This window comes from Acanthopagrus latus, chromosome 7 (genome assembly GCF_904848185.1).
Source record: "Acanthopagrus latus isolate v.2019 chromosome 7, fAcaLat1.1, whole genome shotgun sequence".
Taxonomy (NCBI): domain Eukaryota; kingdom Metazoa; phylum Chordata; class Actinopteri; order Spariformes; family Sparidae; genus Acanthopagrus; species Acanthopagrus latus.
Window position 1 is genome coordinate 3,016,105 of NC_051045.1, and position 17,509 is coordinate 3,033,613.

General features: G+C 42.0%; 1 protein-coding gene and 1 pseudogene across 7 annotated transcripts; both read right to left on the bottom strand.

Moving 5' to 3' along the window:
- Positions 1–248: 248 nt before the first annotated feature.
- On the bottom strand, positions 249–17,495 carry LOC119022394 (collagen alpha-4(VI) chain-like). 7 transcript variants are annotated; one of them, XM_037103188.1, is made up of 15 exons: positions 17,174–17,495; positions 14,382–14,621; positions 12,304–12,410; positions 12,060–12,164; positions 9,321–9,908; positions 8,227–8,793; positions 6,760–7,377; positions 6,045–6,605; positions 5,000–5,557; positions 4,017–4,595; positions 2,690–3,040; positions 2,476–2,529; positions 1,310–1,414; positions 1,157–1,194; positions 249–1,062 (listed from the first exon to the last, which is right to left on the bottom strand). In XM_037103188.1, exons 4-15 carry the CDS (start codon positions 12,133–12,135, stop codon positions 949–951), a joined length of 4,209 nt encoding a protein of 1,402 aa, XP_036959083.1. In that variant the 5' UTR covers positions 12,136–12,164; positions 12,304–12,410; positions 14,382–14,621; positions 17,174–17,495; the 3' UTR covers positions 249–948. The 7 variants fall into 7 exon arrangements, 5 of the variants coding, with proteins under 5 accessions (XP_036959083.1, XP_036959084.1, XP_036959085.1 ...); XM_037103189.1 differs by lacking the exon at positions 12,304–12,410 and having other exon boundaries at positions 17,174–17,494; XM_037103190.1 differs by lacking the exons at positions 12,304–12,410; positions 14,382–14,621 and having other exon boundaries at positions 17,174–17,492.
- On the bottom strand, positions 11,000–11,942 carry LOC119022397 (annotated as a pseudogene).
- Positions 17,496–17,509: the final 14 nt, after the last annotated feature.

Consider the following 17,509-nt stretch of genomic DNA (forward strand, 5'->3'; position numbering starts at 1 on the left):
CAGTTTCCATTGTGATTTTTACCGAACGCTGCAGCAGCTGCCAGAAACTGCGACGCACATGAAAAAACTGACTCTAATGTACATGACAATATTAATAGGCTGGGGAACAAATGGCTGGTGGTCCCACTGAACAGCAGATTATCATGGGAGAGAAACTTTGGCTCGTAACAGATAAAAACAGATGTAAAAGTTCTGTTGTGGTTAGTTTTTGTGTTTCAGTGGAATAAAAACAGACTGATGTTTTTATGTTTCCTTCTGTTGGAAAAACTTTTATTTATTCTGTATTTTTACAAGAGAATTAACTTTTCAACATCAACATATTTTTGTCTCCACTATACAATTCACAGGGTAAATAGGCTGATATTTAAAAATACTTTTTTACACCTTTATGTTTTCTTTGTCTCCCCTGCTGGAAAAAGAGGTCACACTGTAAAATCATTTGATGAAAACAAAATAAAACTGGCCTGTTTTGTCACGTAATCATCAATTCTGCATAGAGCTGTATCTGCAAATCTATCCGCTCAAGCGTCAAGCCAAACACATGGAAGCCTCGTCTACAGTGTCTACAGTAAAAACAAGAAGTCAGAACAGATAATATAAAAACCTGAGTACTTAACATGACAACATCACAAAAAACATGGAAATAAAAATATGGAATAAAATCAATCAAGAAGAAGGCAACATTACATCAGAGGAATTTAAAACAGAAATAGATTAAAGATCAGTAAACAGATTAAAAAGAATGACTGATGACATATTAGTTAAAAAAAAAAAAAAACAGTGACTTCTGATAAAAGCAAGTCGATAAAATATGTGCATCAGCTTTTCCTTCCTCTTTCTCACTAAACATTCATAACTTCCTCCTCAAAACCACAAACGCTTATGGGTTCAAACATTATCAAGAAGAATCTGACGGACTCGTGGCTCCGAGTCCACCTACCACAGTTTTTACACACTGTCTTCTGCAAACTGGCTGCAGGTTAAATTGTGACCTGCAGATATTTCTTCAGGAGGAGATCTGCTCCGTCTGTCCTCTCCGAGCTCCTCGTGCACTGGGTTGGCCTGCAGGAGGAGAAGAGGGGTTTGATTTGTATTAATATCAGCTGGTTTCACAAACACTAATGATGCTCAATGTCCCAAATTTACTCAGTCTCACCTCAGTGACATTAAGATACTCTGCTTCCACAGGAGGATCTGAAAAACATCCAGTTGAGAAGATTAGATCCACTGTTAGAAACACATACAGCTCATTTCATTCATGGAAGATAATTTGTTTTGTGAGAAATGTTTTGTGTTTCTGTGGCCTCACCTTCAGCTTTACTGGCCCTCCTCCTGCAGAATATCAGCACAGCTGCTGATGATACCATGAAGATGACGAACAGAGTCAGACGAACAGACAGCTGCACAACTGTGGCTGTTTGAGCAGAAGAAAAAGGTTTGTTTTACACTTCCTGGTTCAAAATAAAACGAAAGTTACAAATGTAACTACAGTTCTATGAATCCTGGATGACCACCAGAGCCGGTGCTTCAGCACTGAATGCCTCCATCTTGAACATGCGCAGGTCGAGTGTTTATACCAACAAAGTCACCTGTGACCCCTGATGATACCGGCTGGCCTATATCTTCTGGTGACATCAGAAGATCTGTTCCTGCAGAATCTTCTCATGAAACCACAAGGATTCACCCGCTTATGCTGGGAGCAGGAGTGAGAGCACTGCCTTCACCAGCAAGGGTCAGCTTGCTGCGCAAAAAACAAACCGCAGGTACCACAACACACAAACTAAAGTAGGCCGGGCAAAAACATCAGTAAAACTGCCAAAAGGAAAGCAAACACAGCTCAGGATGCAGCTGAGGGAGCACACACACTGCCTTAACCTACATGGGAAAACTACAACGAAAGGCGGGTACAAGTTACAAATTACTCACAGATGTAACAGTGGTACAAATATCGGGAGAGGGAGCGAGTACACTGGCTTCACCAACATATAAAACTACAACGGAAGACGGCTACAACCAACAGTGTAAGGATTATGCAGACAAGGTCAAGCGGACAACACTAGCTGCTAATGCCCGCAAATAGAGACGAACCAATGGTGATCCGAAGGGGTGTCTGTGGCAAACCGCAACAAACCTCCTGTCTCAGCTCATTGCAGCCCTTGGAGGGCGAGCAGCTTGCAGCTCCAACAGGTTGTTGCGAGGCTACCAGTGACAAAGTAGCAGTGAAGTACCCGTTTAGTTCAGCTAGAGCTCACTGACGTACGTCTACCTGCGACGCGAGAAGATGAAAAGGAACAGATCCTCTGATGTCACCGGAAGATATAGGCTAGCCGGTATCATCAAAGGTCACAGGTGACTTTGTTGGCATAAACACTTGACCTGCACATGCACGAGATGGAGACATTCAATGCTGAAGCACTGTAAGGATGAAAGAGAAAGGTGTTCCTCTTTCTTTGAGACTTTTCATGTGACATTTACCTGCAGTCATCGGTCTGGAGGTTGATGCTGGAAAAGGTTGGCAAGTTGTTGGAGCTGTGACACAATGAAATGATTAGATACTGATCGTTGAGATTACTTTTCTATTAAGATCGATGGTTTGTGTGATGATGACAATGGTGAAAATATGCCGCTCTGAAAACAAATTTGAAAATGTAATAAAAAGTCTGTTCCAAGGGTCTCAAGACAAACTTACTATCTTCAACTCTGATCTCAAAGTGCTGGTCTGAACCTGGAGACAACTCTCTGCCCACTCTACATCTGTAGCGCCCCGAGTCAGACTTGGTCAGGTTTGTGATGCTCACATACAGAAATGAAGATGATTCATACACTTCTCCTTCGTATCTAATGTCGTATCTGCCGCTCTGAGCTCTGTCGCCAGTTGTTTCAACGAGAATGTCTTTTTCTTCACATTCCTCCTTACAGAAGATCTTCCTGCTTCCAGAAAGAGAGAAGAAGGCACACGCATGGGTGATGTTTCCTCCTACCTTTTCAGTGAAAATGGGAATTCCAGCATCAATGAGTCTAATGTCTCCATCCCACAGATCTGTTGGAAAGATGACCAAACATTAGTTACTAAGATGCTGCAGTCTGATTAAACAGGGTATCTGCAGGTTTGCACAAGTCAAATTTAAGACTTCAAGATTTTTTAAGACCACTTTGAACAAAGACCTACAAGAAGTACGAAAAAGTAAGGAAAAATAAAGTCCCCGAATTACTTTCAAAAATAACTAAATTTATTCACAGAGCAACACGCTATTTTTAAAACACTAGGAAGGCTCGACACAACATGAAACTTTGCTCACCTTAGCAGTAGCTTGTTCCTCTAGCTGAGGCAGCTCAGACGCTTTGATCCCCGAGTACGTCCGGGCGACGGCTAGAGGAACAAGCTACTACTAACATGAGTTGTACCAAAACTCTCTTTTTAGTAACTCTGTGTACACAAACAATGTTCTCAGTGCTGGTGTTCATGTGTAGAGACCCTGGTGATACTACAAGCAAAGTTTCATGTTGTGTCGAGACTTCTTACTGTTTTATAAATAGCGATATTGATGCTATTGTGAAAGAGCTCATAGCACTCCCATTGAAAATGAGTTTGAGCTGAAAACAAAAATACTGTAAATCGTGCCGCTTTCATCGTAATTATTTTACGCGAAGGTTTGATACATTCACAAAAAAACGCCTAGGCTGCATTTTGACGAGAGTTTCACTTTAAGTAGCTTTAGTTTAGTTTTTATCTGGGAATTTCATGCAGTTAACCATAACATCTATATATATCAGATAGATATTTATTATGTACACACACACACACACACACACACACACACACACACACACACACACACACACACACACACACTTGAAAAAATGGTACAAACTCACACACACACCTTTCTCAGTGGCACAACCATTTAGAGAGGGAGCTTGCCCCCCTCATGGTGTTCAAAATCGAAAGCCTCCACTTTCAACGTCGGAGTTGAGCTGAAGAAGTTGCTCGACTGCAAGACAGCAGAGGCTCTTACCTGGCTTTGTGGAATTGCAGAGGACATGAGTTACATTCCTGTACAGATTTTCCAGGGCCTTGAAATTGTCCACATAGAACACTTTGGATTTGTCGCCACCAGCCATGACCTCCAGCTGTGTCTTGCTGGCTCCTTCCACTCCAATACTGAAGACGGTGATACCGTTGTCCCACAGTGCCACTGATGGTGCAACCAGACTGTTGCGGTCGGTCACATCCCCATTTGTGATCACCATGAGAATCTGTGGCACCCGGAGAGCCGCCCGACCTCCATTATCTTGATTAAAGTGGTCTAAAGTGCAGGCCAGAGCCCAGCCGGTGTAGGTGTCTCCGAACGGCAACTTCAGTGCGTCTATTGCTTTGAGAACTTGTCGTTTGGAGTCATACTGTTTCAGAGTAAAAGTAGATTGGGGGTTGGTTGAGTAGAGGATGACCCCAAAGCGGGTCAGTTCCTTGCCAACTATGGTTTCATTCACCACAGACTTCATAAAGTTCTGCATGCTTCTGAACTTTTCCAGCGTGATACTTGTGGAGCTGTCAACCAGGAAGATGATGTCAGCTTTTTGTGTCTTCTTACATTCTGGTTAGTAATAAAAATGAGGGGAAGAAAAGGGGTTAGACTGGAGAGTGCAGGAAAGTTCAAGAACCAATCACATTATCATGAAACACTAATGAATGAGAGCTCCTCAAAATTTAAACATTTTAATAACAACATCATAATGCCGCCTTGAAGAAAGCCTGAACTCATGCCTCATCAGGTCTGTCGGACAGACGACAAGCAAACTGCTTGTTCCCTGAATGGAGTTCGGATCGATCAGGGCTATACTGTAAGCTGGATGTGTGAGTAATTCGCCTTGTGTTTGGTCTGAATGCTCCATAATTTGATACAGAGTATGGCTTGATTAGATTAAAGTGGACTGTTGGACCTTGTTGGAGGAATGCACTCTACTCAGTGCCATTCTACTAGGTGCACTCTGCACTTACCTCTCTCTGGATCACAGAGCTCCAAGGCCAAATGACTCTCCAAGTCCTTCAGAGTATCAAAGTCCCTCTCAGCATACATCCGTTCTGGTGAGCCACTGATCTCCAGCAGCTGGGTGGTGTTGGCCTCCATCACTCCGATGGCAAAGACCACCACTCCCTTTGCCCTGAGAGCTGCAGCAGGAGCCTTGACCTCGTCTTGGGATTCACCGTCTGTTATCACAACCAGCCTCTGCCTCATGTCAGGACGTCCTCCTTGGTCTGGATCAAAGTACTGCGACAGCGCTGTGATGGCTGCACCTGTGGTAGTGCCTCCACCGATCTGTCTCATGTCGTCGATGGCACTCAATATTTCATCTTTGCTGTAGTAGCGGTTGAACGGGAACTCAAGTTGTTGGATGGAGCTGAACTGCATGACACCAACGTGCACCTCATCCCGCCCAATCATGGACCTGCTGATCACAGATTTCATGAAGTCCTTCATCGTCTGGTAGTCTTCAGGCATGATACTTCCAGAGCTGTCAACCAAGAAGAGGAGGTCGCCTGGTATATCTTTGCAAACTGTGGACACAACAACACAAACATGTCAGTGTGGTTCCTGTTTTTCCTGCTTTCTTACCTTGTCACACTTTTCTTGCCATTTTCTAATTTTTTTACCCATAACAGCAAAATCCATCCAGCTGTAAGTAAAAGAACACACATAAATGACAATATGGAGACTCGCATTGAACAATTCATTATCAATTGATGTAACACACACTAAATGTGAAGGTAGCTCATTGGTGGTTGATGAAATGTGCCAAATCGCCAATCGTCAGCTGTTGGCTCTGTTTTGGGCTGTAGGTGGGCGTCTGTGGTCCAGGTTGTTGCTGCTATATTTGCAGCAAGTCTCTACCTGCTCTAACTGGAAATGGAAACTGTGTTTTTTAGATAAAACTGACTAGACTTGTTGCAGGTTGTTCCCAAATGTCTCAGTTGTGTCGCTGGCGTGTGTTGTCCTTGACTGTCACATATAGAACACAAAAGAGGTGGATTTAGTTTTCCTTACCGTCTTGAGAACAGATGTCTGTGATGATGTCATCCTTGATGGACCTCAGAGCGTCAAAATTATTGACAAAGAAAGTCCTCTTGGGGTTTCCTGAAATCTCTTCCAGCTCGTCTCGATCTGCACTCTTCACACCGATGGCATAGACGATGATTCCTTGGGCCCTCAGTTTTTCTGCGGGAACCTTGACCTGGTCAGAGGACTTCCCATCAGTGATGAACACCAGGTACTCTGGGACTTTGTGATCAGGAGTGACCACTGCTCTATCAAAGAGTGGGCCCATGTATTCCAGTGCCCTTCCTATCTCTGTGCCTCCTCCTATTTGTTTTATATCCTCTATGGCCTTCTCCAGTGACTTGGTATCTGAATATCGTGCCAGATCAAATTCTAATTGTGGTGAATCTGCGTATTTTACAACCCCAATGCGGACATGCTCTGGACTAAGATGGAAGGTATGTATAAACTCAATGATGAACTTTTTCATGTCCAGGAAGTCAGCAGGGTATATACTTCCCGAGTTGTCAATCAGGAAGAAGATGTCTGCTTCCTCGGTTTGAAAGCAGCCTGGAAAAGGAAAAGCAAAATTGTCTTGTTTTCTCCCTTTACATTAATTCATAACTCTACCCTTCAAACTCTGCTTGAATATCAACCATATACATCAATGAATTTACGATTTAAATCAAACAAAGCAAATCATATAAATACAATTATTTCAGACCTTCTTTGATTCTAGATCTTCTGCTGACTGAGATCGCCTGCTGAATGATGTTATGGCACAGACTCTTCTGCAGGCTCAGCGCCAACCCTTTCAGCTTCTCAAAATTGTCCACAATAAACATGTGCTTATTGTGGGGATAGGATGCCATCTGGTCAAGCTGGTCCCTGCTGGCTTCTTTGACTCCTATAGCGTAAACGGTAACGCCAGCCCGTTGGAGATTAGCTGCTGCTGTGTTCACATCATCCTGGGATTCACCATCTGTGATCACCACCGCCACCTGCTGGACCCCCTGCTCTTTCCTGCTACCTCTTGCCTTGATGAAAACATTATCCCTGGCATAGTTAAGGGCAGCTCCAGTCTTCGTACCACCTCCATGATAAGGCAGGATATCGATGAAAGTCAGCAATTCAGTCTTGTCGTTGAAGCTGTCGAGGTAGACCTGTGCCAAGGGCCTGTCGCTGTACGTCACGATGCCCACTCGGAGTTTGGCCCAGCTGATCTCTAGGCCGCTCACAATCGAGTGCAGGAAAGCACGCACCATCTGGAAGTTGGCTGTTCCAATGCTTCCCGACTCGTCAACGATGAACACAATGTCGGCCACGTTGGCTGCTTTGCAATCTGTGAAAGGAGTGTATGATCATAAACTCATGTGAGCTACTTAACCATTCAGATACATTTCAAGTTGACAGACTGACTGAGATGAGGACTACTCCTTTCAAAGCACATTCTGTAAAATTCTGTTGTGGCAACATTTTCTAACCGACAGATGAGTGTAGGAGGGATGATTGATAAATTCTACGTCTAGTCCAAATATGACTTCTAAAAAGAAAGGATCTATATTCTGTATTCTGTATATATATTCCACAACTGAAGTGTAGAAACTTAAGAGGGGACTATGTTAAAAAATAAATGTGCTTGGTTTTCTGAAATTTACTCCTTGTATCTTCGGCCATGAACTCAACAATCCTTCGTATTTGTATCTTACACAAACACAGCCTGTCATTTATTTACATGAAGCCAGCTAGATGACTCAGGGGGCTGTTGGAAAATAGTTGAGCTAGCAGCAACAAACTCTACCATGAAGAATGCCAGAAGATGCCGCACACTAGAAACACAAGACTGGTTCGAGGCAAAGTCTTGTCTGTAATCTCACAGGAGGTGAGTCGTTGCAGGAAGACGATAGTGGAAACGTGAGTAACAGTTAAAGAGAGGAGTTTGGAGTTTGTATAAAGGAACTTCTAGCAAGAATTCATTTCTGAAGTCATGTCTGAATATTGGACTGAATAGGAATTGTTTCTGTAATGTTGCCTTGAAACAATAAATTCATGTTAAAGACACATTCAGTGGGCATAACTTTGACAGTCACTGTTGCCCCAAAGGTGACTGTGAATAAACAGTTACTGAATACATTTTAAAGATGCATTCGAGTGATAAATACAAATAAATATTCTTTTTTTAAAGTCTTACCTCCAGTAATTGTTGTCTCCACTTTCTCTGCTTCAAAAATAGTCTTCAGTGTGGGAACAGTAGGGATGCCTGTGTATATGTAGGCTGGATTAGCTATGATAGGCAATTCCGACAATGAAGCACCAGTGCTCATCCCCACCACATTTATTCCTGATGATTTAATGAGACGTGACGCCCTATACACAGGATCATCTGAATCTTTCCCAGTCACAATAACCAGATGCTGTTGGTAACCTTGGTCTGCCCGACTTCCTGCCTCACTGGTGAAAAATTTGGCATAGACGTACTCCAGCGCTCTGCCCAGGTAACGAGTTTCGTTGAGTTGCAGCCTGCGCTGGCGAAAAACCCTGATGGCTCTCAAGTAGTCCTCTTTGGTTTGGTGAGCTTTAAGGAGAAATTCTACCCGGACATCTCGACCATACTGGGCCAAACCCAGACGGTGGGCAGACGCTCCAAAATTCATTTTATAGACGAGTCGGAGGAGGAGGGTCCTGATCTGCACGAACTCTTGCACTTTCACACCACTGTCCACCAGGAAGACAATGTCTGCAAACTTCTCTTCTATGGCTGAAAGAAAACAAACCAAAACCAACAGTGAAAACAGATGCTGGAATGGTTGAACCACTTCAAAAAGAAAAAAAAACATCAGACATGATAAATTGGTAAAGATCAACAGACCAATGGTTTTATTGGCTTCTATTCTTGAAGCTAACTTCTGAGGCTGCTTTTCCATAAATAATAATACATCAACCTCTGATTAGAACATACATTTCTGTCTTAAATTAAAAACTCAATCTCAGTCTTCTTGGTCAAAGACTTGTTTTGCAGCTCTGGTTACACAGAATCAATACTGATGCAGTGCGTCTGTTACACCTGTAATCACACCTGTTAAGGTGTAGTGACCCTGGTCAATGAACAGAAGTACAACTGCAGGTAAGTCAAGACTTTCAGGTGGATTTGAGATGATCTTTAGGTTAGTTTTAAATACATTTAAACAAATAGATGTTTGTTTCCTTGTTTTCTCTGATTCTTATATTTAATCAAAATAAGATATATCACTGTTTATGAATGTGTCCTGTTGGCCTTTGCCTCACCTTGCCTCTGATCCTCCACAGACATGCACACAGTTTGCAGCAGACCCTCCGTCATCCTATGCAGAGCCTGGTAGCTATCGATGGTGAAGAGGAAGCGCTCTGATGGCTGGTTGGCGATGGCCTTGAGCTCCATCAGGTTGGCTTGTCCCACTCCGATGCCAAACACTAGGACTCCGTGTTGCCTCAGGCTCTTGGCAGGTGCTACAACATCATCGCCAGAGTCTCCATTGGTGATGACCACAGCGATCTGAGGCACACGCATCCTGGCACGGCTTCCCGCTTCTTCAGTGAAGTATCGCTTCACAAGGAAATCCATGGCCTTCCCCGTAGATCTGTTCCCCGTTCGGTAGGGAAATTCATCCAACGCGGGCAGTAGGGAACTCTTGTCCATGTGATCCTTCAGCAGGAACTCCTGGTGAGTTTCATCGCTGTACTGAGCCAAACCGATTCGAACTTTGTCAGGGCCAATGTCGAGGCCTGTGACGACACTTTTGAGAAAGTCCCGGGTCATCGAAAAGTTATCGATGCCGATGCTGGAGGAGCCGTCGACCAGGAAGACGATGTCAGCCACTGTGACTCTGGCACATTCTGAACAGGATGAAGAAAAAAGTGAGCATGTGGAGCAACAAGCTGAGAAACAATTCATTAATAAAGAAAACAAAAAATGTGTTAATTAAAGTAATCAGAACATAAGTATGACCCAATAACAGGAGTGACAACATCCATGACATGAACTTTTTCAAAGCACTTTGAGCACCTGAGTTGCAGTAATGCCAAAGTCAACGACCACCTACCAACGTCCGCAGAGCTGCTGCCATCAGAGAACTGTGGTTACAATGGTCACCTTTACTGTGAATGTGTGCAACTGGATCAGTTTGTACTGGGTGCATGTGGGCTTATATGCACATGGTGGACAAAATAACAGGAACGCTTGAGACAGAGTTAAAGTGCTGAACGAGCTGAAGTAACTTCTCACTGACAAATTAAAGCATTCCAAGAAGTTCATTTCTGAAATATACAAAACTTGAGTTCAGATCGCAAACTGCTGTTTCCAATTTCACAAACTAACTTCGCTGCTCATCTTTCAAGTTCCCATGAAGTCAAAATTATTGATCCACATTTGCTAACAAGTGTCTGAATGAGACTACAGAGGTTGTCGAGGACATTAAACATCCTTGCAGCAAACATGGAGACTCATCAATATTCCAAAATCCAATTCAATAACACTGCAGGCTTTTAGTGGAGGGAACCAGGGCGAGGCCGACTTTCAGAAATACGTCATCCCTCACCACTCAATTCGCTGATTCATCCTCCGGCTGACAAGAGCCAAACCAGGCCAGTAAAACACCTCAGTACTGTGTTTCCTGTCAGTCCCAGGTGCACTATGGCGGTGGGTCTAAGACACATTCAACAATATTGATCTCTATAAATGCCGATCAATATCCATAGCAAGTTCCTCCCCAGCAGACAGGAAACTATACTGAAGTAAACAGCTCTCCGCTCCCTGTTTCATGGGAACCTCGAAGCCGACAAAGACAACGAAGTGTTCAGAAAATTTTAAATTTCGATGAAACTGGACACACTTTATTTGATATAATAACAGAGGTCAGACTGTGTCCTACATTCATTTTGTCCACCGTTTCTAAATTCTCAACAATGAGTGAAGAAAGGAGATTTTTCTGACAGTCGGACAACATCAGAGTTAAATCTGATGGATATTTATATTTCTGGAAAACAAAAAAACTGTCCAGTAATCCTTGGCTCTATCATTACTTATATATAAGTGATACTCAAGTCGGAACACTAAATCACCTCTGACTGTGTGGTGGTTTGACCCACATAACCTGAAGACAACTGCATGAGCTGCTGTTTGACTTCCTCTACAGTTGTGCAAAGCATCTGGACGATGCTCTGAGAAATTCCCTGCAGCGCTGCAGAGTTCGACACACTTTAGACGCACTGACTGTGCAGCGCATCCGCAATCTCTTTCAGCTCCGCTTCATCTGCATCTTTGATACTGATTGTATACACAACAATTCCTTTCCTCTTCAGATTCTGGGCATGGGACTCCATGTGGTCTTGAGATTTGCCATCAGTGATCACCATGGCGATCTGCGACACATTCTGGCCAGCCCGGCTTCCTGCCTCCTCCACAAAGTGCTCATTCAGCATGAGGTCAAAGCATTGGCCCGTGTGGGTGCCACCCCCCATGTAAGGGAATCTGTTGATGTACTGGAGGATGTCTTTCTTGTTCTGATGGGTACTGAGCAGGAACTTGACGGATCTGCTCGAAGTTCTCAGTGCCGATGCTCCAGGACCTGTCGACCAAGAAGACGATGTCTGCGATGGCGTCTTGAGTGCAGACTGAGGAAGAAGGTTGTGAAGTCATGGGGAGGTCACAGGGTGCTGCGAGGGAAGCTCTTACTACTCGAGCAGATCTTGGTGCTCAGACAGCGAGCCAGACAGTGGTGGACAGTGGCGGCGTGATGATTTACAGAAAGAAGTAGTGCGTAGCCTGAGTTGTGTGCAAGCCAGAAGAAAATAGAAAGAGCTTTCTTCTGAATAACCATAATCAATTTGGGAGACACTTCTTTATTAACTGGTAAAACGTTGATATTTGGGGCTATTTTGCTTCCACAACAATTCTTCTTCCAGACTACGGTTGATGTGATGTTGTAGAGGCACCTTTATGTGCTGGTATGCAGGAAGTTCAGTCATGGTCGGCGTTATCATACCCACCTGTCATCTGAGCGGCGTTGCCATAGAAACAGGCAGCCATGATGAGGCTGAGGAGAAGACCCCGCCTCCCCTCCATGCTGGAATGGCTCTCCGGTTTCTCTCTTCCTACAACGCAAAAGACAAAACAGCCATAAATGAAATCTGTTTCCCATCTGGATGTTGAAAACATTTGCAAAAGAATACAGATATCTTGTAATATAGGTCAAAATATCCTTTATCTAATCAAAACTATTGATAATACTACCTGATTCTGTCAACGGAGATTCAGATCATAATGTCTGATTAACTTTAAACTGCCCAAACTGTAAAAAAGGTCAAGCTGGGGTGCCTATCCAGTGGACAAAACATGAACTGCAATAGAAATAAACACATACAACTTATCTTTTATTTTTAAATCAAGACCAGAGTTTGTAATTGCTTCACTCCAAATGTATCATGACTTTCTGCACACTGGCACTCCACTGGATGCAGCTGGTGCCCTTTTCATTATGTCACACTAATGCACAAAAAGCAGCAATTAAACAAGAGCAGGAGAAAAATAGTTGAATGCAAATTGTCTGGCTGCAAAAAAGTAAGTTTTTCTTGAGATGTTGGGGAGTTGTGCCCTCCTCAAAAAAAACTCCCTCTAACCACCTTTGTGGCAAAAATGTACACGCACAAAATATGCCATGAAATCCTCATACATCAATATTTTTTTCTGCTTTTTTTTTTTGCTTGAATCCCTCAATCAACTTGTTTCCTGATCAAAAGGGTCAAATATTCAGTAATTTTCAGGTTAACCCTTTAAATGCCAGTTTAATTATCTGAATGTTCAATTATCTATTTAAAAAAAAAATGTTAAGATTAGCAACAAGATTGATTCGATTGCATCAGTATTTTTTATGTAGTAACAGATACTCCCTCTAACCACGTTTGTGACCAAAAATGCCCCAGTGACTTAAACCAAATTTTTTAATCTCACTGCCATTAGAATATAAAACCATGCATTCTGTCATGTCAGCCTGCCATTTTGAAGAAAAGTAGTGATATTTGAAATTTTTGCTGTATTTCAACAGATTCAACCATTTTCCCCACTGTAGGCTGATGCATGAAATACTTTCTATTTTTGCAAGTTACATTATGGAGCCGGGTGACTACCAGGGCCCTGTGTGTGTGTGTGTGTGTGTGTGTGTGTGTGTGTGTGTGTGTGTGTGTGTGTGTGTGTGTGTGTGTGTGTATGTGTATGTGTGTGCACGTGTGTGTGTCCTTCCGTGTCAGACTCCCCCTCGAAGATCGTGTCTTGCTCTGATAAATCCTGCAGCTCGCTGTCAGATAAAGGCTGCATGACCATTTCTAATGCCTCCTCTGAGATGCCTTTTCATTTTTGCACCTTCTCTGCTCACTAATGAAACGACCCCTCAGACAAGGTGCATGTTTATGAAAACAGCCAGGTGAAACATGAAAGACACATGAAACATATTCCTCAAAAGATTTAAAATATTTCATATTTTGTTTATATTTCATGTGTTCTAATTTGCTTTTTATTGTCTAAATTTCCAAAGTTGTTGCAGTTTGCACAATAAGAGTTCACACTGATGAATCAGATGTTGATTTAAATGCATTTCACGCACACACACACACACGCACACGCACACGCACACACACACACACACACACACACACACACACACACACACACACACACACACACACACACACACACACACGGCCCTGGCTCCGTAATGTAACTGGCAAAAAAATACAAGAATTTCATGCATCGGCTTACAATGGGAAAATGTTTGAATCTGCTGAAATGCAGTAAAAATGTCAAATATCACTACTTTTGGACTTTTTTTCTAGATAATTAGTAATTCAAATAATAAAACTGGCATTTAAAGGGTTAAAATCCAGAAAATGATTGAATATTTGATCATTTTGATAAGGGAACAAGTTGATTAAGGGGCAAAAAAATGAGGATGTATGTATGAGGAAGAGGATGTATGAGGACTTTACAGCAGATTTTGTGTGTGTGTACATTTTTGGCCACGGAGGTGGTTAAAGGGTGCAAAATGCATTACAGGAAAATAAAAGACATGTAAGAGTAAAAGATACTGGATTTCAACAATTTGACTAAAAAGAACAGTTCCTGCAAAAATCCATGCGACAAATGTACAAAAATCCCTGAGGAGGGCGTGAGGGTTAAATATTTGTAACTCAGACTATGAACATCATGTTTAATGAATGTCCACTGTCAAACATATGCTACAAAGATAACTAGCAATAAATTAATAAATTACAAGACAAAAAGAAAAATATTGAAAGATATAAATAGATTGTACTCACAGAGGATGCAGATGCAGATCAACATGTGACAGACCTTCAAGTTTGAGGCTCTGGTGCTTTCAGACCGTCTCTCTTGTTTTCTTGTAAACCAGGAACTTCTTTTAAATGATGGAGTCCCTCCTCCAAACAACACGCAACTCTCTTTATCAACAGTCACGTGTCAGGCTTGGTTGTAACTTGCGACAGTATCAGTAAACTCTCTTCTGTGTCATTTGTCAATTTTAGGGTTGTGTCTTTTATCTATAAGACAAGTACAAAATCTGCTAGTTTAACAAGTTGTTTCAATAATAATTTTTACAGATTTTTCTTTCTCATTTAAAAAAAACGTTTTTGTACTCAACAAAACAGTTAATGTGTAACATGCAGCCTGAGTTGAATATGTGCAGCACATTTTCCTTTCTCTCTCACACTGAAACATTCAGGATTTCCTCCTCAAATAAAGGAAGTGATCAAAGATATAATCAATAATCTGCACCAATGCTTTTTTCTTTAAAAAGGCAGCTTGCTTCTTAGAAACATACAGAGAGTTTCAAATTGGTCACGTCCACAGTCTTTTCTGCCACTGCAAAAAATATGTTTCCTCTGCTGTTAGTAAACTTAGTTAGTGTGTGAAGTCTTAAATTACTGTTGACTGAAACCAAAATTCACATCCTACCACAGCTTTTACACACATTCCTCTGAGAACTGGCTGCAGTGGAAAGTTTAAACTGTAGATATTTCTACAGGAGAAGATCTGCTCGGTCTGATGGGTTTGGTTTGAATTAATATCAGCTGGTTTCAAAAACACAAATGATGCTCAATGTTCAAAATGTACTCATACTGCAGAGTCAATTTAAGGCACGTGTCTGCATGATAGTGCATTAAAACTATGTGAAATTCTTATATAAAGCAGCATTAACATCTTATAAGTAAAGACAGTATACACATGATACAGTGTAAAGTGAAATATAAGGAGTATTGCAACAAAACGCAAGTAGCACAACACTACAGCGTACTATAAAATATATAATAACATAATAAATGCAAATAAAAGAATATGAATATGTTGTGACACTAATATTATTTAGTACCTTTCTAAACAGTGCTACATTTCACCATATCATGTACCCGAACGTCATGACTGGAGATCAAAACAGATGTATCTTATATCATCGTATAATCTGTATCTGTAATTATCTGTCCTTGTGTTAATCTGTGTCCTCACTGCTATAAACATATAGTAGCAGACTGACTACCAGTTATCTCACTATTTATTTTGTATTTGCAAAATTTTTTTTCTCAATGATTGATGAAGAGACGTGATTACAGCTAAATGATTGGAGTTTTAAATAACTGGAGACAAAACTTTTTGTGCTCCACGTAGTTTCATCATACAGTCTTTATTACTTGGGGGGCTGTCCGGGGGTAGTTTCTAAAATCCTTCAAATGTCCGGGGTTTTGAGTTTGTATAGCGTGCACTTTATCTTTCGCATCACAGACCACTGTATTTACCATACACGTTCAATGGTTCATTTGGAAACACACTCTGAGAGGCGAAGCTCCACGCCGAACCCCGGAACATGTATTCATTCATGATAAACAGTGCAGCACATCATCAGTGCTCTGTGCTGCTCTGCACCTCCACTCCGCTCTCAGCAAAGCCACCGATGCGAAGCACGCATGCACCGTCTGCCGGTGAGCCAAAGAAAAGGGAGAAATGCCTAAACGCAAATGCACTTTTACAGACTACCCGTGTTTTCGCCAGGGTCGTGAAAAATGGGAAGCAGAGTGTCCTGTCTGCAAAGCTGGGACGTATGTGTCCGTGGCAAACTAAGAACCGCTGAGCAAGGAGAGAGACGAGGAGGAGGACCAGGGAGACGAGGAGGAGGACCAGGGAGACGAGGAGGAAGAGGACCAGGGAGACGAGGAGGAGGACCAGGGAGACGAGGAGGAGGAGGACCAGGGAGACGAGGAGGAGGAGGACCAGGGAGACGAGGAAGGCCAAGAAGACTGAGGAAAAATAAACTCATAACATAAATTTATTTCTGCTTTATATGGACTTTAAACAATACGCTACCTTTCTTTTTCTTTTTGTTCAGTGTTGAGGCATTATTTATATTTTCTGCATTAGCCATGATGAGAGACATTATTTTTGAGGAATGGGCTAACTTAACATTGAAAAATAGGCTGACTCTAGTTTTTTCTTTCTGTTTACTGGTAATTAACATGTTTTGAGGCATTATTTATATTCTTACATATTTGACACAAGAGAGGTTATTTTGAAGAATGTACTACCACAGTTTTTCTAACATTTGTTAGACTAGGAGAGAGATGTTATATTGTATTTTGTTAAAAATCTGAATATTTATACAGAACTATTACAGTCCATATTTGTATGTGACTGATAATTTTGTTGAGGAGAAGTGCTTCAGATAAATAAATATATTGTTTATAAATGCAACTTTGTGCGAGTATTTTTCAGTCTCTCCAACAGGCCTGGTTAAGTGTCTTTTTGGGAATTCAGAATATGCGTTTAACTGAGTTAGAAGCGTTCACTTCCGCTGGTTTCCCCCTGACCAACATGGCGGCGACGTTACCGTTAATGCAGCCGTTACTTGTTTACATCGCTTTAAAAAGGCAGCCTAGCTCGGTAGCACACAGGATAACCGATCTAAGTCGCTCTTTATTACTTACTAACCAAGCCGAATTGCCGATATGCTTCACTAATTAGTATTAAGCGACACACATCAGGTAATTAGCCGGCTAGTTAGCCAAACACAACGAGCACATTAGCATAACAAACCGGAACTTACCGGGTGCGTCTTCAGATTCAGACGTGTTTCTTGGTGCAGGAGGCAGATTTGTTGATGGAAGTAGAGTTCATCCTGCAGTGAAATATTCCAGCCTTCTCGTCCATGCCAAGTTTTGTTTTTAAAATCTTCATATTTCCGCACAAAAGACTCATGTCTGACTGTGTTTGGACTCCGCACCGTCTCCTCTGCCATGGTCCCGCCCTCTGACCCAGGTGTGCTGCGCGCGCACTAATTGTTCCACTTCTTATCTTTTTTTTTTTATTCATTTTTGGAAATTCTGTGTTTGTTTTATTTACTATATTGCTAATCAGTCACACCAGCTCAAAAAATATATAT

What these genes read in the sequence shown, in the direction of transcription:
- LOC119022394 (XM_037103188.1), bottom strand. Translation starts at nt 12,135, where the DNA reads ATGGAGGGGAGGCGGGGTCTTCTCCTCAGCCTCATCATGGCTGCCTGT. An exon ending in AGACATCTGTTCTCAAGACG is followed by an intron (nt 5,558 to 6,044) that starts GTAAGGAAAACT and finishes TTGTGTCCACAG; the next exon opens with TTTGCAAAGATATACCAGGC. An exon ending in CTCCAGACCGATGACTGCAG is followed by an intron (nt 1,415 to 2,475) that starts GTAAATGTCACA and finishes CTGCTCAAACAG; the next exon opens with CCACAGTTGTGCAGCTGTCT.